Consider the following 19,672-nt stretch of genomic DNA (forward strand, 5'->3'; position numbering starts at 1 on the left):
TCCTCAAGCGTAGTCCTGGTCCAGATTGTGCTTCTTCCCACATGCCAGGCTTCCCTCTCGCAGCAGGGGCTCTTACAGACACACAGACAGACAGACAGACTCCCTGTCTCTCAGCCCCAGCCTGTCAGGACGTACCATGCTCAGGGCTCTGGCTGACCACGATGACCAGCTCGCTGCTCTGCGTGTCCAAGTCCTGCAGGCTGAGGGAGGCGTTGGTCACGACCACGGCCAAGCTCTCCTGCACCCGGACGGGCTCCAGCACCATCCTGGGGGGCTCGTCATTCTGCCGCTGCACACAGCCAGGAAAAGGAACATGAGCACAGGGAAAGGCCCACCTGACTGAAACACAAGCTCCCAAATGACAGAACTGGAGCTGGCATCACCAGTCCCTCCAAACCTATCCAGCACCACGGCTGCTTCCAAGACGGAGGAGACACCAGAGCAGTAAGCCCTGGGGAAGAAGCTACAATGCACAACTGTCCCTGGGCATCACAGGTAAATTTGTGCTAGAGGAAGGAATCTCCCTTTAATTCCCCTTCCCACATACTAAAAAGGAAGGAGTAAAGCCTTGAAAAAGAGTTTGTGTGAAAGGAGAGGGCTCCGGCAACTGGCATACCTGGATTGTGATGTTGATGCTCTGCACCTCTGACTGGCTGAAGCCATCACTCACATAGAAGCTGAAAGCGTCACTTGTGGGCTCAATGCTCTCATGGACGCTCTGGAAGTAGTAAATGCTCTTCTCCAGGACATCATGAAGAGAAAAGGACACATCTGTGCTCCCCACAGACTCACTCTGTGGGCCAAAGCTCTCTCCTGCAAACCAGAATATCGCTGGTGAAAAGATGCTCAAATGGCTGATAAACTGAACAGAGACCCAGCACATTGTGAAGGCTGCAGAGGAAGGGATGCTCCCTTCTACAGCTTGGCTTCCCACACCTAGTGGCCTTTGAGGGAGAAAACATCTGCTGTATTAGAGTGGGCCCTGGGGAAGCTGCAGTTTTTGTTGCAGCACAAGCCATCCCCTTCATGGGATATGACAGATGTCATCCTGTTAGGAGCCCAGAGGAGGAAAGAAGGGAGTGCCCAGCAGTTTTACCTGTCCTGGTGTTCTCGATGCAGCCATACACAGGCAGAGTGACCATGGTGACCCTCAGGTCCTCCTTGGCAGCAGTGTCATAGTCAGCAGTCAAGTGGTGATGAGCCAGCAGCGGGACCCTGCCCCCCTCATCCACCTGGGAAGCAACAGCAGACAACACAAATCCTTACTGAACAAGGCTGCCTCCCTGGGAGAGGCTTGCCCGGGCGCTGGAGCACTGTCCCACCCTCCCCTGGGTCTGTTAATCAGGAATTCAGCAGGGAGGTGAGGTGAGGTGACGTGGGATGGGAAGAACAAAGCCCATCTGGCCTCCAAGAGGAGCGTGGACAGGACAGGAAAAGAACTGTCAGTGTCATGGTGACCTCCTGGAAGGCAAGACCTGCAGTTCTTGTTGTGGAGAGCCTTTTGAAGGCAAGAGAGGGGGAATGCACAGCTGGAAAGGAGGGAGATGACTTCCAAAGGCCTGGATAAGGAGTGTGAAATGATCTGTGTCAGCCCAAAGCACCAGGTGTCCTCAGACTTGAAGAGTCTCTTACACATACACTGGTGAAATTAGGGATGAAATATTGAGTAGGGCTAAATGTGACTTGTTCCACTGATATCAAGAAGACACCCTAGGGACAAGCAGCTCCTGAGTGGACAGATATAAACAGATGAGGTTTGGGGATGCAGATGGACTGTCAGCCTCCTCCAGCCTCCAAGTGCTTTGTCCACCTTTTGGGGGGCACAAGTAACACTACACTTTATTCAGTCACTTCCCCTCAGTCCAGGAAAACTGTTCAGCTGCTCCCATCTGAGCCACGGCTGTCCTTGTCCCCAGGCACTCAGAGCCACATCCCGGTCCCCAGGCACTCAGAGCCATGGCTGCCCCAGGCACTCAGAGCCATGGCTGTCCCTGTGCCCAGGCACCCAGAGCCATGTCCTTGTCCCCAGGCACTCAGAGCCATGGCTGTCCCTGTCCCCAGGCACTCAGAGCCACATCCCTGTGCCCAGGCACCCAGAGCCACATCCCTGTGCCCAGGCACTCACGGTGACGTGGTCAGCGAAGGCGATGAGTGCAGGGGCGGAGGTGATGGTGACGGTGAACATCTGTCTGTCCAGCCTGTTGTTGTCAGCATCCAGCACTGAGAAGTGGAAGATGTCAGTCACGGGCTGATTGCTGGTCTCAAACGTGGTGGAGTAGCTGAGGGATGAGCACATGGGGAGTCAGGGAGCCTCACTGACCCCCAGGCACATCCATCCCATCCTCTTGGAAGAGAGGTGGTGTCTCAGTTCCCAACCCTCCATCGCTTTCGTTCCCTGAATTCTTTGAAGTAGCCCAGAGATCCCTGGGGAAAAGCTCAGTGAGCTTTTAACTGGTATGGCTTGAGGGAGAACAGTGTTCTTTGCTACCTGATCCTCTGGCTGTTGATGTCTTCCATGGTGAAATTGTAAACCTTGGAAAGCTCTTCGTTGTGGGAGCCTGATGTCCTGAGGAGGGTCCCATAGGCTGGCAGAGATATCAGCTGGATTCTGATCTCTGAGTCAGGGGAGTTGTTGTCCTAAGCATGAAGAAACAAACCAAATGAAAACAGTGCAGAATTAGCCATTGCTGTGTCCCACTAAAAATGGAAGGAAGAATAAAAGTTTTATAGTTTTATACCTGCCTAGTTAGGTCATACCCACAGATGAATATTAAGTGAAACTCTACTGATGAGAAGAGAGTCAGGAGGGTTGACATTTTCAAAGCATACCACGAAATGTATTTTCATTTTCTCTCAGCTCAGCAAGGCTTTCTCTATGTCCTTGTGTCACGTTAACACAGTCTCCCAGACATAAGCCTGGTATTTTCATTTTCAAAGTACTTCACAATGAACTAAAAGCTGATTTTGTCTCTTTTCAACCACATTAGCTACAACCACACTGTGGTATCACAACTCAGATGTCATCTTTCTTAGAAGAGTTTTGTTAGGTGATTGAAAAATAAGGCCCAGAGCAGAAATCAACACATCCTGAGCATATGGGTCAGAAGTGAAATCTTCTTTTCCCTATCTTATTCAGATTAAACATGAGCATCTCCCTAGTCAGCCTTCCTCCTTAAGAGGAGGACAGGACAGATTCCAGACTTGTATTCAGACTATTCCGATCCCTTAAAAAAAAAACCAAAAAAAATTCTCAATAATCTAAGAGCCAGCCTCTCTCAGCTCAGGTCTCTCCAGCCTTGCATCTGTACTGTGATCTCTCCTCCCTCAGGAGGGTATTACATCATCTGCAAGGAGTACAGAGCTTTCTTGGGAATGTCACCAGCAGGATAACTCTTGCACAGCCCACAAGCCCTGGGACCAACTCAAGCCACCAAGCTCTGCAGCATCCTAGGCTTGTTTACTCCTTCCCCCTTCCAATCTGCCCAGAAAAAGGTGGGTGAGGAGGCTGAAGTTTTCAAGGGATTAACACTTGGCAAATCCACGTGCTTTACTAGCAAGACTGTTTGACAGAAAAATCTGGGATTAACTAGGTTCTCATGTTTAGCATGGCAGTTCACCTCTGGTACAGTCAAATGGGGATAACCTTAAATCCCTGTGGGATGAAAGAGTCTGTTATCCTCTCTTTGGCAGCAGCCAAAACTTGAGCTCTCTAGCCAGAATCCATGCTGACAGCAGGGAGGTGTGTGGGGGATGAGGAAAGGGAGCCTGGCAGCATTCCCTGGGCTTAGGAGCAGATGCAAACCCACCGTGTAAGCCAGGTGCTGTCGGGACAGGGTCACAGAGCTTTTGCTGGCCACGGTGACAGCCAACAGGCAGCCCAGGGCCAGCTGGGGGCCGTGGGTGTCCAGCTGGGACACGTCCACCCTCAGCACCGTGGTGACCGTGGTGACACCGTCGGTGACAGAGATTTCCATGCTGTCCTCTGCCGCTGCCGAGCCGTCGTGCACGTACTGCAGAGCGTTCCGGGTGACGTCCTCGTAGGTGAAGGTGTCGCCTGCCCAGGGAGGAGACACGCGAGTCAGAAAGACCCTGCTCAGAGCAGGAATCCAACTCAAATGACCTTCATCAAGAACTAAACTGGCATTTCATCCCACCCTGCCAGGGCTGTGGGTTATGAGGACGTTCATTAAGGAGCTGGCAGGGAAGAGGAAAAGCTGTGACCTTCCCAGCGCCAGCGACTCCTCGTGATTCTCAAGGAGGGCACCAACCCTCCTTTTCTTCCCAGCTGCTTCCTGAGCTCACAGCTAGATAAGGCTTCCCTATGGATGCATCCTGATCTGCCAGGAGCATCTGTCTCCTCCTGCTCATATAAACCAGCCAGGCTGACCCCTCTCCTGCACTGAGGGAAACTCTTGCTCCACTCACCTGCTCTCATGAGCTCCTGCACATCTGCGCTGTACTTGAGCACGATGCCATGATGGGGAGGTTTCACCAGCTCAAAGAAAAGGCCCTCAGGAGCTGTATCCGTGTCACTTACAGCCAACTGGATCCCTGTGCCAGGGAAAGAGAGCATAGCTGATGTGAATGGAGCCAAAAAAAACCTGTAATTCAGTCAGTACAAGAAAAGTAAATAATTCTGGAGCTTCCCCAGCCTGAGAGCTGCAAGTTCCATGGAAATAGTTTGTGCCCTGATGATGCTCAGGCTGTGTCAGGGAATTCTCTCCTAGACTAGCTCTCAAGCAACCCCTGGGCAAATAAAGCTGGGCCTCCTGGCAGAGAACTGAGCCCCAGCCCGTGCCCCATGCACCCCACTCACCGATGGTGGCTCTGCCCCCCTGGCTGACCTCCAGAAAGGGAGCTGCGATCTGGAAGACTGGAGGCTGCTGCTCAGCAGAGAGCAGGTGGATGACAAACACCATCTCCGGGCTCGTGTGCTCCCCACCAGACACTAGGCACAGACAGAAACCATGCCTGAGTGCAGGGACCCTTCACCTGGGAAATTCACCTGTCTGTACAAAAATCACCATTCCACGTGGCTGACTCATCTCCCACCTTTATCTGTGAGTATACACACGCTTCACTCAGGCCAAGAGCATTTCTCTCTGCCCCTAACTCAGAACATGGACTTCTCCTTGCTAGTGGAAGCCAGAAAGCACATGGAAACAGAAGGATGTGTTAAACAAGCAAGCAGCTTATCTGTGGCAATTTAATTGCAGAAATGTCTCCATGCTGTATTAAAGAAAATGAGAGCGTAAAACTCCTTGTTCACACTGGGGGACAATGGGTATAAATCAGGCTTTTAGGACTGATTCCAGGCAATCACTGGAAAAAGATGTCTCTAGCAAGCTGCAGCTCAGCTCCTGTAAAGCACTGCTGGGAACCTGACAAATTAATATTCCCCAGGCACGTGCATTTCCAGAAATTCCTACTGAGTGCCCACAGGTGTGCCTGCAGCAGAGCAAAGGCCAAGGGGCAACAGGCAATGGGAAGGGCAAAAGAAGGATGAAAACTGCTGTGGCCAGGAAAGAAAAAGCGGCTGACATATGTCACAGACATCTTTTGTGAAAAATCCTTTCTTTAGGATTTTTCCTTCTGGGAAGCTGAGGCCCCAGAAGAAGAATGTAAACACTGGTTATCTGCTGCTGTGGAATGCAACAGGTGCACCTGTGATTGGTCCATGTTGGATGTGTACAATTAAGGCCAATCACAGGCCGAGCTCTCTCGGGGACAGAATCAGAGCTCCTTTGTTGATTCATTCCTATTCTATTCTTAGCATAGCAAGCTTCTGAGACTTTTCTCTCTATTCCTATTAGCATAGTCATAATGTAACATATATATCATAAAATAATAAATCCAGCCTTCTGATCATGGAATCAAGACTCTCGTCTCTCTCTCACCCTGGAAGACCCTTGCAAGCCTGGCAACAGACATACCTGTGAACCGGAAGCTCACGGACTCCGGGAGACCTGGCAGGACAAACACAAGCACAGAGCGATGTGGTCAGGACGGGAAAGCACGCCTTGATGGGGACTCAGTGGATTTGGGGGGAATTTGAAGTGCTGATGTTGAACTGGGCAGAGCCTTTCCTCAGCAGGGAGGAGCAGCAGCAGTGCAGCTGTGCCAGCCCTGCAGGGGCACTGGGAGCTCACCTGCGAAGGAAAAGGCCGTCATCTCCCGGAGGTGAGGGGCGGCGGCCGGCGGGCGATAAGCAATCCTGCCGTGGTTGATGTCGGCCTGGCTGAAGAACCTGGCTGGGGACAGAGGCTTGTCCCTGTGCTCCACAATACCTGTGGGTGCAGAGACACCAGCATTACCAGGAGGGGTTAATTACCTGATTCCACAGCTTCCTTTGCTTTTTCTCCTTTGGGTACTTCCTTGTACTGCTTCCAGAACAAGTCACACGGATGCAACTGCATGGAGGATGGGCTCTAAGGTCAAGAGAAATAAAACAATGATTCCTCACTGAGGCATTTCTTCACAGAACCACTCACTCGAGAGGCGGGAAGCAGAAAGCCATGGGACACAACATTCAGTATTATTCAGACAGCAGCAAAAACTGTCTGAACCCTGCAGCACATTCCTGAACAAGCTGGGTAAAGGAACAAGGTGTTTAAAAGCCAAGGAAAGAGGCCAAATGGATTAACAGGTGCCTCCACAGAGTGATGCTCTGAGGGAAGGAGGAGATGTGCTCAGAAAATGTGGCGTGCAGCAGGTACACTTGCCTTGCCCAGGAAGGAGAGGCACAGTCACGTTGTACAGGATTTTCTCACTGGGAACCTCCGGGTCTACAAAGGAGAGGTGATGGGGCTCAATCACTGTCACACGGTCCTCCAGCACCTCAATAAACACATCAGACCATGAGCATCAAGGCCAGAGACAGGGGAAGATTCACCCAAAAATGCATTGAAAGAGAATTTGCTTTGCTCTAGTAAATATAAGGCAGTCTTGAGATGTAAAGGCCCAGTTCTGAAACCTGACCCTGACCCCCTGTCCCCTGCAGATGCACAACCTCCACACTCACAGGTGGCCAGGTTTCTCTTTTGGCCTACAGTAATTAAACAGAGAGAAAGGAAAACCTAGTTTGATCAAGAATCCCCTGGATGAACACTTAGTTCATTGTCTGTGTAGTTTTCTCATGTAGTCTGATGTGGCTGGACTTCATTCTCTTTCAAAAGAAAACTACTGAAAATTACTCAGCCCATTCAACTGGAATATAGAGGAACCAAAGCTCTCCTTTTTATTTTAAACCTGACTAAAATTGCTCTCATCCTTCCATAACAAGATTATCATGAACCAAAGGCAGGCAGGGCCTTAAAGGAATTACAGTGCTACTTGAAGAGACTTAAATGCCCAAAACCAGTTAATTTCCACATGTTCATGAACCTTAATCCTGAAGAATTAACAAATTAAACTGCTCAGCTGGGTATGAAAAGCATCCAGCTCATTTCATAATCTTGAGCAAAAACAGGGAGAGAACAAGCTAAGTTAAGGATTTGGGCACTTAAATAACCTGCTTTGGAACATGAAAGGTTACCAACATGGGGAAATGAGGTTTACTTGACTGAAGAAAAACCAATATAGACATTGTGTCTAGTTTAACAAAAGAGTCATCAAACTTCTCTGGACCTTTCCCAGCAGCACAAGTCCAAGTCAAGACTAGAGGGATGGGAGGACTCACAGTATTGTGCTTTCCTCTCAGCTTTGGAAGTCTCATTCTGAAGGAGTCTGAAGATGAATGAACAGGACTCCATCACACTGGGGTAGGGAAGTGAGATTTTCTGACAGAAAGATTTAAGGTTATGTTTCTTCCTCGCTGCCTCCAAGGCCTATTTGTCTCTCCCAAAGGTGGGACTTGTAGGTGGTGAGGTAAAAGGTGTTTTATGGCCCTATTGAATTTTGTGGGGAGTAATTAGCTATAAAACCCAGTGCTGTGTGGCTCTGCCAGACATCTCTCCCATCAATTCTGTCAATAATGACAACAACAAAAAGTCAGGAGCAGGAAGATGAATGGCTCCAAGTAGCAGTCTGACCATGTTTCATTATCACCCGGGAAAGGTCGCCACTATTTCAAACCTTGACAGTGCTGTTGTGCCATGGGCTTCCCACTAATCCCTCTCCTTTGCTTCCTGTGCCTTTCCTGGCCCCATGCCTGGCATGCAGGCCAGGAAAAGTAGAAGGGACAGCCACAGGTGGTGGGGACACACAGGGAAAGCTTGCACCACAGCCTGAGAGCCCACAAAACTGACTTGAAACTCTATGATCATCTTTCCAAACAACACAGCTGGGGAAGGAACCAGCTTAGAGAGACCATTCTCATTCAAATAGTCATTCCCAGAGCAGCAGGTAGGATCAAGTTTACAGTGGAACTACTAGCAAACCCCACTCATTATGGTCTAAGCCACAGTTTTTCTCTATTGCCATTCCTCCTGGCTTCTCAGGAAAGGGTAAGAACTACATAAAACATTGATGTTGCTTCTCTTTCCCCCTCTCCTTTCCAGTCTGTACATTCATTACTTTTAATGCTGAGTTTTTCAGCTTTTCATGGGTATTATCTGCATCCCCCAGCCCAGTTACTCTTCTAATCTGCTTTTTTCCCATTCCTACTCCAGCCATATGTGTGGTGCTGTCACTTACAGCCATGTGCAGAGAGGAGCCGAGGGAAAGCTGAGGGGCCTTGGGTGTCTGGGGCAGAACAGCAACGTTGAACACGTGGCTTTCCAGGCTGGCTTGTGGACTGGCAGAGCTGGACACCTGGGAAGAAAAGGCCACAGGAATGGATAAGTGAACATCCTGAAGCCTTAATTTTTAGAAAATGCATAAAAATGTAAGCTCTGATGAAAGGAACAATGCATTTTAGCCATTTGCTGCACCTGCTCTGTCCTAAAACCAATGAAATGTCCCAAGCCAAAGTTCAAGGCTTGGACTTGGACAGGGGTGCCATGGTGTCCTGATGTGACCAGGTATTCCCAGCTTCCCTTCTGAGCTCTCTGTGCAGTTATTGCTACTGAGATACTGAACCCAAACACTCAACTCATGCAAAATGCATAGTCTCTAAGAGGAATGCAGCAATTAAGCCAAAGATTAGCTTGTTCAACACTGACGCTCACAAATTCCTCGTTATCACTTATGTTAATTACTTTAGAAATTACCTTAATTGCCTCTGCGGTGCTACAGTAATTGCTCCTGCCTTGTAAACCAGATGTAACAAACACTGTGTGCCAGTGTTCACGTAGGCTTACTGAGGGCAGGCTGTGAAACCCTCCCAGAAAACAGCAAGGGCCTGTCTGAGCAATTTTATGGCTCTTAAACCTCTGGGGAGTGGGGATTTATTTCAGTTTCCCAGCTGCTGGGGAGTATTTCTACCTTTTGGCCTGTACGCAAGACAGAGGACTCTGAAGCCAAAATGAAATTATTAGCTTAGAAACCAAGGGCTGTGTGACTCTGGGGCTCACCAATATTTAAAAAGTCACTTGGAATGTTTTTCACTCGGTGTCAATATTCTAGGTTGTATGAGAGGGCGCTGTGTCCTGACTCCACAGGACACGAGTGGAGTCACCTCAGAGAGCTGCCACGTGGTATTTCTAGGGAATACCTGGAACTGGAAGGAGTCACTCTCCACTTCAGCCCCCGAGTGCCTGTACCACACGATGCCGTCGCTGATGTCCTGCTGGGTGAAGGAGGTGGTGGGGGAGGCCGCTCTTCCATCGGGCAGGAGCTGCCAGGAGCCCGCCGGGCCGTCCGCCACCATGGGCACCAGCAGCACCACTTCCCCTGGGAAAGGCAAGCAGGAGCTTTGGAGAACACAGGCAGCAAGCCAAGGAGCAGCCAAGGCAAATGCCCACCCACTCAGAGCTTTTTTCCACGCAGTGTCAAGTGACAGAAATGCCAGCAGGGCTCCCAAAAGCCATCAGCAGTCATTGAGACATCCCGGTGACATTGGGCAATCTTGTTAATTAATTCCATTAAACGGGTTGATAATTCTGCTGATTGATAATTAATCACTCTGTTATGTGAATCATCCATCGTAAGCTCTCCCATTTCATTTCCTCAAACCACCCTTGAAAAGTTGGAGCAACAAAAAAAAGTGGTTCAGCAAGATGCAATATCACACTTCCATTCCATCATCAAACTCTGGGCTAAAATTCCTTTTTCAGTACCCTAATTACATTCCAGATATTATGGTTTTGCTTATGACAGTTCCCCTAAAAACCTAAAAATCAAATTCGATATTTTCTATAGGTATGAATATCTTTCCCATTATTCACAGACTAAGTTAAGCAGATAAGGCCTCCTGGATTCAGGACCAATTTTCCAAATTTCTCTCTTACTTTTTCCCTCCCTTTCTGCAAAACAGTATTTCAGATAAAATTCTGGGGATCATTGATTTCTGCTGCTTCTTCCTGCAGCTACAAACCTGCTTATATTACTGCAAATAATCACAGCAGCAATAATTATGGTGATACAAATACGGGATTATAAATTTTAGTTAGGGTTAGGCAGCAGGAGACAAGCTCCTCAGGGAAAACTCCTGTATTCCTGTAAATGCTTATTAAAAATTGGAAGACAGACCTTCATCTGCAGAAAGCAAAAGGGGGAATACAAATTAATTACTTCTCTTCTAAACTGCAAAACTCTCATTATCTCTGTTTCCATCAGGTGCTGGCAGCTGATGGAAACCAGCCTGTCCTCCCAGCAAAAGAAAATAAAAAAAATTTTTATTTTCTTTTGCTGGGAGGACAGGCAAATTATATGCAGTATCATTTCTTAGAAATGCAAAACATGTTATTTGAACACATGGATTTTGTGAAGAAAATAGTGATGCTGAGAAAGAAAGAAGCATTTTTCTTTTCTTTCCATACTTCAATTCCCTCCACATGACATGTCTTTTTCATCCCATGTTTCTCCATTTATGGCTCAGTCACAAATCCCAGAACTTTCCACAGCCTCCTTACCCTGTACCCAGAAGATCCTCCCTAAGCATGGGGTTTCTGGTGAAAGTCACTCCTCTGAGAGCTGAGCTCAGAGTCTCTCAGAAGGAATCTGGAGACAAGAATTATCTACAGATCCAAACAACACCAGAAATCCTGTTTCGGTCAGCAACCCCTTCCTCTGGGCCAAATTAAATCAAATGTCACAGAATGTAGGGAATTCTTCAAGGTAAATTTCTGCTCAGCAGTTTCCAGAGGCAGATACTGCTCTGTGCTTCTCAAGGCAGGCATTCACCATGGAGGATTATCTTTTGGCACTAACATTCTGCTCTCTCAGGGCTGTAAACACGCCAGGATTCCACCACAACTGGAGGAACACAGATGATCAGGAAGGGCAAAAGTGCTTTGTTCCTCTGTACAGCCATTAGGAGTGGAAAAAGATGAGGTCAGCACACTCAGCCACCACACCATCCGAAGGAAACATTCCCCCAAACGTGCACATAACAGCCTGGAAGGGCTCTGCTGTGGGGCAGCAGGGCTGCAGGGCATTTACCATGTGTGGGCTGCCCCTCAGTGATGGTGTAGGTGATGTCAGAGTCCCTGGCACCGGGCAGCTCGGCGTGCAGGATTGTCCTGGAGATCTGCAGCATTCCTCCCTGGGGCACCCACACCAGGGAATTGCTCACCAGCCGGGGGCTCCTGGCGCCCTGCAGGCAGGGGACAGCAGGGAAAGACGGAACGTCAGCAATGGCACTTCCAAGGGAAAAGAGAGGATCAAGGAGAGTTCTGGAATTTCTTAGGCATTCTACCCTGGTTGTCTGCTTGAAGAAATCTTCTGCTGTATCCCTCAGACCCCATTCCCAGCCTGTAGAACTGACCTCATCCTCTAATTCCTAATTTCCTGCTGCTGACCCTAAATTCAAGTCTCCCTCCATAATTTTTTCTTTTACCAGCATGCTCAATCTCTCTGAGCATCTACCCAAGTCTTTAGTTACTTTGTGGGTTTCCTCACCTTCAAACTATTCCTGTGGCTTTTAAAATTTTTTTTCCCAATATTAATTTAAGCTTCCTGAAATGTGGATGTCAGCACTGGATTGCAATAATAGTTTCACTACAGTTTCCATTTATTTCAGTAACATTACTCTGGCATTCAATGATTATATCAGCTTTTTGGCTCTAATTTGCTTTGTTGGACAGGTCACCAAAATCCCTGTGACCTCTTCCATGCCATGGTTCCTTTGTATAAGCCCAGCTGCTGTAAATGTGACTTCTTTATGGATTTCTGCACATTCACCTTGAAACTGGCTGTGGCTGCAGTTCGCCTTGAACTGTGTGATCAGTCAAAATCCTGACTGCTCCATCTAAGGGATCACCTCCCTCCTCACTTGCTACTCCACATAATCAGCCCCAAAACTGATAAATGACTCACTGCTCTGTTCTTCTGGATCTGCCACAGAGACAGGAGAGAAAGCTAAAACGATGTTTGTGAAAAGGAACCACATTACAGGATGATTCCTGACCTCCTTTTTGGCATGTCTGCTGTGCACCCACCTATTTTGTACTGCACTTACACTGTGGGTTTGTTATAAACATGGAAACCTTCAGCTCTTAGGTCACTAAATAACTGAATGTTCCTTCACTGGCCACATCGAACCTGTCCAGCACATTGTGATACCATTCCCACATGGCTTTGATGCTGCTTGTTAATAAGAACAGACTCATGAGACAGCCCTTTTTGCTTGGTAATCTATTTTAAAAATATTTTTTAAATGTAGAAGTGTTTACATCTACCTGCTTCCAGGCAGGGCAAGGTCAGCTGCCTTGCAAATACCTTGGAGGCCTCCCTTAGCTGGATCTCTAGAGGTCCAGGGTACCCCTAAAATAAACATCTTTTGCCTTTTTTTTCTGTGTTCCCCCTGGCCTCTCAGAAAAGAAAGTCTTCCATGTCCCTTGGAACTGCAACTGTTCCAGCAAAGGGTCTGGATGGGAAAAGCAGCCATTAGCAACCAAAGGGACTGGGAAAAGCCCTAAAAGCTGCCCTGCTCTCACCTCTGTCACCACCCTCATTCCCCTCCGTAGCCAAGTGCTGCACAGAGAAATGTGGAATGATAAGGAGAGACAAGGGAGCACAAAACAGGTTAATAAAAGAAACCACTCTCAGTTATTCACCCTCACTGGCATTTACAGGAAGGTGCTAAATCAGCAGTGGGGAAAAGAAGGTGTTACAAAGAACACAGAGTGGTGTCCAAGCATTTCCACTGCCCTTGTGATCCTGTTCAGGCTCCTTAGGGCCATGGAAGCGGTCTGGGTGAAAACCACAGGCAGGGCTCCTCTTATTCCAGGAGTCTAATAGCAGCACCAGTCTTGAAAACAATCCCTTTTTCATCCTCAGGCTGCTGTGAGAGTCACAGCACTAATTAACATTAATTACTACCATGGCTTTAGGGGAACCTGCAGGGTCGAAATGGGATCAGGGCCTCCTTTTGCAGAGCTCCACCGCCACACAGAGCACTCACCAAGCTCCCTTAAATTGTCCTGCCCAAGCTGCTGTGAAAGACATCTCATACGGCAGAGAGGGCCAAAGGGGGGCAATGTCATCTCCTCCTAGCTCCTTCCAAGGTGGGGAACTCCAAGAAAGTGTGTCAGATCTCTACATAAAAAACTGCAAACCATGACCTCTAATGACAGCTCTACTTGTTGCTACTCTTTCACATTAGGAAGGAATGAACATCAGCTTTTTTCCTTCTGCTTTATTACAGTTTACTACCTTTTATCAAGTAACTATGGACTTTGAATCAGCAAAGCTGCACGACTGGAGCTGCGGCAAACCAAAAATTCAGGCAACCTCCAAAACCCACTCAACCCACTACCTCCTCCGGCTGGTTACTCAGAATTAGTGACACCTCAGGGACAGAGTGGCCCTCCTCCAGACCCCCAGCGTGCCTGCCAGGGTTCATGTGCCAGCACATACCTCGGGAGCAATCCTGATGAGGAGCAGGATGTTCTGGAAGTGGTACCCGTCGCTCACTTGCAGCACAGCCGCGTCCTGCCGGCTGTCGGAGCCGTCGTGGGCGTAGCGCAGCCGCCCTGCTGCCAGGTCACCCAGGGACAAGGTGGCAGGGTCCCCAGGGGCCCCGAGCAGCCTGCCGTGCCTTGGGGGCTCCAGGACCACCAGCACCACGTCCTGAGGGTTGTCACTGTCCCCCACACCCAGCACCAGCTCCGATATGGTCCCGGTTTGCCCCCTGCCGACGAGGAGGGGCTCGTTCCTGAACACGAACGGCGCCTGGAACACAAAAGCAGCTCTGAGGTGTCTGCTGAGCCTGGGAGGCTGGATCATGATCAAAGGCTGGAATTAAAAGTTTGGGGATAAGGACATCAGCTCACTTCATCCCTGGAAATCTCCTATTTCTTAGCAGCAGAGAATTGCTCTCCACACATTTTCCCCCAATGGGCAGATCTAAGAATATTTAGCATTTAAACTGAATTAGTCCCTTTAAAAGAAGATTCTCATGCCACATTTGGCTTAGGAGAGGCAAAAACTTGGGACATTTATATAGCAAGCATGTGACTCTAGGTGATCCTCATGAGCCTTTTGAGATGACAGCAAAACCGGGTGTCTTCATCATCAGTATTTATTTCATTCCCAACACTCCCCACTGCCTTACTCAACTTATACCAAAAACCTGATAGAGGCCATATTTCTGCTGGTTTAAATTAGTTCTCCAAGTTCTTTGTCATCAAGAAAAGTTTCAATCTGCAGTGTCTATTGATCCCAATAAACACCATTTGCCATGGGTAATGCACTGCCTCGGGAGGGAAGCGTTCCCACAGAGACAAAGGCAAAGCCCTGGGAACATCCACCAGGGAGCCACCTCACCTGTGCACGGCTTCCCAGGGTTATTAGGGATCAGCAGCCAGAATTCCTATCATTAAACCTCACTTATGTATTCTGGGGCAGTGACTGCAGCTCTTACTCAGGTGAACGTCCTACTGAGGCAAACAAGAGATTAGGCTGAGCCAAGATCTCAGCACCAGCCAGAATCAATATAAACACTGCAGGATCAAAACCCACAGTTTGTCTTATTCTAAAGGACAAACTAGAGCACTTCTAATTTCCAGAAGTTATGGGAATGACTACTATGGAATATAAATTACCCATGGGGAGGGTGGAGGCTGAGCCAGGCTTGTAGGCAGGAAGGAGCCAGCACTAGAACAGTTCTGTCAAGTCATTTGGTGCCCCTCTTAGGATGTAAATGGGCCTTAAGAGTAGCAGATTCTCTTTTGCACTTTAGGATCTCTATTTGTAAGGATATGCCAAGTAGCCACAACTCCTGATAGAGCTTTCCACACTGGAAAAAGCTCAGTGTAAGCTGCAAAGCCCCCCTGGAAACCTGGAACCTGTTCAGGTGCCTGTACCCTCCCTGGGGTGAGACCCACAGATTGTCCACAGACTTTAAATAACAATAGCACAGGAGACACTTGGCAGCATCATCACCTTGCCCAGAAGTGGTGAGAAGTTTAAGAGACACGCTTTAACTAGCTCAGCTCACGCTGATTTAATTCCCAGCTGCCCCAGAACAGAGCACTGAACCTGAGTGTCAAAGCTCTCCTGCAGTCAGGATCAATCCTGGCCCAACTGGCCTGCAGCAAGAGGCTGAATGGGAGCATCAGCAGATCCAGAGGACGACTGGAGCAGTAGGGATTCCTCAGCCCTCACTGATAATTGCTCTGTGATTGCACAGCTGCCACTCCCTGCACAGGCAAAATGGCACAGGCCAACCTCTCCAGTCAATTCCCCAAGTTCTTTTCCTCCATGTAACTCTTGGCTGCTGCCCTAAGGGAGAGCTGAGCCAAACCTGCCTGATCTGAGCCCCTGCTCAAGTTGTGCCCGGCTCCTCTGTTACCCCTGCAAGAAACCAGGGCTTCAAATGGTACCAAATTTGGGGTTGTTTCCATGCTTTCTTACCTGTGTTGAGAAGGCTTGAATGTTGATCACCTCAAGGTGGGAGAATGACTCGTGGTCACTGACCTTCAAGGAAAACTGTCCTTTCCTAAACAGGTCCCCAGCAAGGCAAAATACAGGATAATATAAATTAATGAAGTACTCTTCCAGGACTCAGCAATGATAAGCACATTATATATTCAGCAAAAGTGACTGGCTCAGTGACAGAAGCTTTAGCTCAAGTTTCCTTCAATTACATTTTTATAGTATTTTTTCCTGAAGATTCACAACAGTCACAACAGACAATAAAGCACCTTTAGCTGTGTGATAATATACCCTCATCTCCCTTTGAGTAACATCAGATGGCATCCCCAAGATAAAGCACCAATTCTAAATGCTGCTAAAGAAAAACCTCACTTCTCTGGCTTCAGGACCTGCCAGGAATTTTTCTTCCCATTTACTTTTCAGTGATGCCACCCCAAACACCTTGAGGTTTAAAGTAACAGTATAAATAATAAATAGAGTGATATTTGGTAATAAAGCAGCTTTGTTTCTCAAGACAAGATGCTGACATTTCATGGTGACTATCAGGTAGACTAAAAAAAAAAAAAAGCAGGATACAGGAAATACAGGAACATATGCCTGAAGTCTGGTGAGCACCAGCTAACCCTTGGCATCAGGACACCCTGAAAGTCTTCTTCAGATCTGATTTAGATGGAAGACCTCCCTGATTTAAACAGCCAGAAATTTAGAACAGTTGCACCCATGTCACTCTGGTGCCAAGGCTTTATGGTGATGCAAATCAAGTGTGAGATTTGGCAGGGTGGCTGGCTTATTGCCTGGCTGCAGGAAAAATCTGCTTCCCTGCAACACCCTTGCAGTGTGAGCTTTGCCAGCTACTAATCACCACTAATTATTCCAGGGTACTAACAGAGCTGACCCTGGAGGCAAACAAGGAATAGCTGAAGGCAAACTATGCCGAGAGCACAGCAGTGACATCGCTTGAGCATCCTCCTAACAATGTCAACAAACTATGGTAACAATCAGATTAATACGCCAGTTTTAACTCTCAGCTGAGTGCCCTGAGGATGGGACATATCCCTGCACCGCAAAAGCACAGAAGGTTTGGGATCGGGTCACAGTGAGCTCTTCCACCACGAACTGAGAAGTTTTGCAGCACCAGTTACACCACGGTACAGTGCAAGAAGCTGCAAGTCGATTTAGCAGCAGTGGGAAGTGTGCCTCCCCGTAGGAATGCTTCCAAGAGAAAAGGAAATAGCCGTTCTCAAGATACAGCAATTTTTCTGTGAGGCAAGAGCTCAGTAAAGAACCCCGAGTCACCTGGGCTCCTGTGTGCCGTGCACGAAGCGCACCCTCCTGTCCCGCAGGTCCGCGCAGCCGAAGCGCTGCCCGGGGCTCAGCGGCGCCTCCCGCCCGGCCCGCAGCATCACCAGCCGGCCGCTGGAGGGAATGCTGTCCAGCTGGAACTGCGGCTGGCGCCAGGAACCGGCCGGATCACAGCCCAGCAGGGCCGGGGCTAGGGGCTGCACCCCGCCAATGCCCACCGTCAGGGTGCTGCCCACACGGGAGCTCCGGGGATGCCTGCTGCCTGAAGGGAAAGGGGGAGAGCTGTCACTGCAGGACCACCACGGGCTGTGCTGGCATCATGCCTGCCAGCACTGGTTTTGGGTGGCCTGCTCATTCCTGACCCAGGTGAACTGCAAGCCATCCCAATCCCCACCACGACTTGGGCAAATGACTTCCCACCTTGATTTCCCCGTCACAGAACTGAAAGCCAGCTGCAGACAGACTAGTAAATCTTCATTTAGAATAAAGAATGGATAAGTAACCACTCAGTTTGATTCAGGAAGGGATTTCCCCCAAGACATTTTGTCACTGGCTTTACAACGATGATAAATGGTGCTGTCTCTTGAGAAGCACTCACCTTCTTCACACTCTCTGGTCCATGGATTGCCATAGAAACCCTGGCCACAGGCAGAAACACAGATCTTATTCTTCAGAAACGTGCTGCTGTCACAGAGGTGGCACAGGCTGCCACTGTCACACTCCAGGCATCCAGGAGGACAAGCTGCATGGGATGGTAAGCACAACCCCACTGAGACAAAACCAGTCTCAGTCTCAAAACCAGCACAGCCATTGGCACGCAGAGCTGTCCCCAGGCTCAGAGCAGAAATACCACTATGTGTGTCTTACCTACCTGACAAAAAGAGTCAAAACAGTGGGCAAAGAGCTATGATAAAAGTTGGCAAGCAGTTCCTTCCTCATTTGCCCACCGTGCCTGCACCAAGCTCATGGTGCTCACCTGTGCACTGGCGCTGTGCCTCGTCTGCGTGGTATCCCGGCCCACATTTGGGAACACAGGCACTGCCCAGGAGGAAGAACGGGGCTGGGCAGAGGCTGCACTTGTCTGCTTGGTGGCACTGAAGGCAGGGCTGGTCACACCCTGAAGAGACACAGGCAAAGAGCTCAGCATGGCAGCTCTTGGGAGACAAGCAGGGAACATGCTGGAGGGAATGCTCCATGAAAACTCACTCTGGCATGTGTCTGATTCCCGGTAGAAAGCTGGAGGGCACTGTTCCACACAAGCTCCTTCATGGAGAACGTAGCCCTCCATGCACTGCAGGCAGTCAGTCCTCTGGGGACCTTTGCAGGCGTTACAGCTCCAGTCACACTCTGGAAGAAAACAGAAATCAGTTCAGGGCAGCCCTTTCTGGGGTGCTCACCCTGCACAAGGGCTTAGCACTTGGGGTCTACAAGCTGTGGGAAAACATCACTTATTTCCATCATGGAACACTCTGCTGGGGAGTTCTGGAAATCTTTCAAGTCACGTGTCTTTTAAATCCCTCCAAACTGCTGTTTCTGCAGCCATCCGCTGATGCAGGATTTAGTAAGACAGAGACAGGTAAGTACAGGAGGCCAGATAAGCCCCTGCAAAGAGACTTAGCCTGGCAAGCTCACTCCTTATCAGCTGACCCGTGACTAAATGAATTGCTGGACCTGACCCCTGAAAACTTTGCTGGCTCAGTTACAAAATCATTTACAAGAGAGTGGTTTGCAATCATCTTGTTCCACTGAAAGGCTCAAGTATGTGACAGCAGGCTGCCCAAAAAGCAAAAAAAACCTGCAGAAACCTCGCAAGCAACCTGTCACTGAACAATTTTCCCCTTCCTGCACCCTTTTTAAAGCAGGCCACCTGCACAGCTCCCGCTGCCATCTAACGGATTCTTAGCCAAGGTCACTTGCATTTATTCCTTTTTCTCTTTCCTTTTTTTTTCTCCCTTGATACCAGCAAGGCATTTTTCACCTTTGCAAGTGTTGGTGGAAAAGTCCAGGTAATACTGCTGAGCACAGCTGTCGTACTGGCACTCCCCAAAGAGCAGGACCTTGGCTGCATCTCTGCACGACGTGCAGCCAGCGGCCGAGTCACAGCTCCGGCACTGGCTGCTGCAGGCTGTGGGAACACAAGGTAAAACAGGCTCATTCCTCACTCTGGTTACCCTGCAGCCTTGCTACCCCTCTTATCCTCTGTGGACACTCCAGGGGTTTTGCTTGTTTTGCTCCTTTTCGCAATCTCCAAAGTGTAAAGAGCCTTGTTCCATTTGGAGTAGGCTGGAATGTCCCCTCACGCTGCTTCTTACTTTCCTCTGGACAGGTCAGGGCAAAACATGGACCCTGAATCCAAAACCCAAATAAGAGCTTTCCCTGCCTGTGTTTTTTTTTAAATTTCCTTTTTCATACAACTGAAACACACAAATTTGGAGAGCAGAGTAGACTGCTG

The 19,672-nt window shown here is 48.9% G+C and overlaps 1 protein-coding gene across 1 annotated transcript in view; it reads right to left on the reverse strand.

Annotated features, from left to right (window-relative positions):
* Positions 1-19,672, reverse strand: part of FRAS1 (Fraser extracellular matrix complex subunit 1) — a 105,490-nt gene that overhangs the window by 18,826 nt on the left and 66,992 nt on the right. Inside the window, exons 22-42 of the mRNA XM_059470308.1 lie at positions 19,199-19,345; positions 18,427-18,567; positions 18,197-18,337; positions 17,815-17,962; positions 17,215-17,475; positions 15,898-15,982; positions 13,900-14,214; positions 11,482-11,635; positions 9,593-9,771; positions 8,635-8,751; positions 6,723-6,837; positions 6,150-6,287; positions 5,934-5,966; positions 4,817-4,948; positions 4,426-4,551; positions 3,807-4,054; positions 2,489-2,637; positions 2,126-2,279; positions 1,097-1,232; positions 617-813; positions 136-289 (exon numbers count right to left, since the gene is read on the reverse strand). Of these exons, the coding sequence (XP_059326291.1) occupies positions 136-289; positions 617-813; positions 1,097-1,232; positions 2,126-2,279; positions 2,489-2,637; positions 3,807-4,054; positions 4,426-4,551; positions 4,817-4,948; positions 5,934-5,966; positions 6,150-6,287; positions 6,723-6,837; positions 8,635-8,751; positions 9,593-9,771; positions 11,482-11,635; positions 13,900-14,214; positions 15,898-15,982; positions 17,215-17,475; positions 17,815-17,962; positions 18,197-18,337; positions 18,427-18,567; positions 19,199-19,345 (3,270 nt within the window). The remainder of the gene's footprint in view (positions 1-135; positions 290-616; positions 814-1,096; positions 1,233-2,125; positions 2,280-2,488; positions 2,638-3,806; positions 4,055-4,425; positions 4,552-4,816; positions 4,949-5,933; positions 5,967-6,149; positions 6,288-6,722; positions 6,838-8,634; positions 8,752-9,592; positions 9,772-11,481; positions 11,636-13,899; positions 14,215-15,897; positions 15,983-17,214; positions 17,476-17,814; positions 17,963-18,196; positions 18,338-18,426; positions 18,568-19,198; positions 19,346-19,672) is intronic.

This window comes from Ammospiza nelsoni, chromosome 4 (assembly GCF_027579445.1).
Source record: "Ammospiza nelsoni isolate bAmmNel1 chromosome 4, bAmmNel1.pri, whole genome shotgun sequence".
In the NCBI taxonomy this organism is placed as follows: domain Eukaryota; kingdom Metazoa; phylum Chordata; class Aves; order Passeriformes; family Passerellidae; genus Ammospiza; species Ammospiza nelsoni.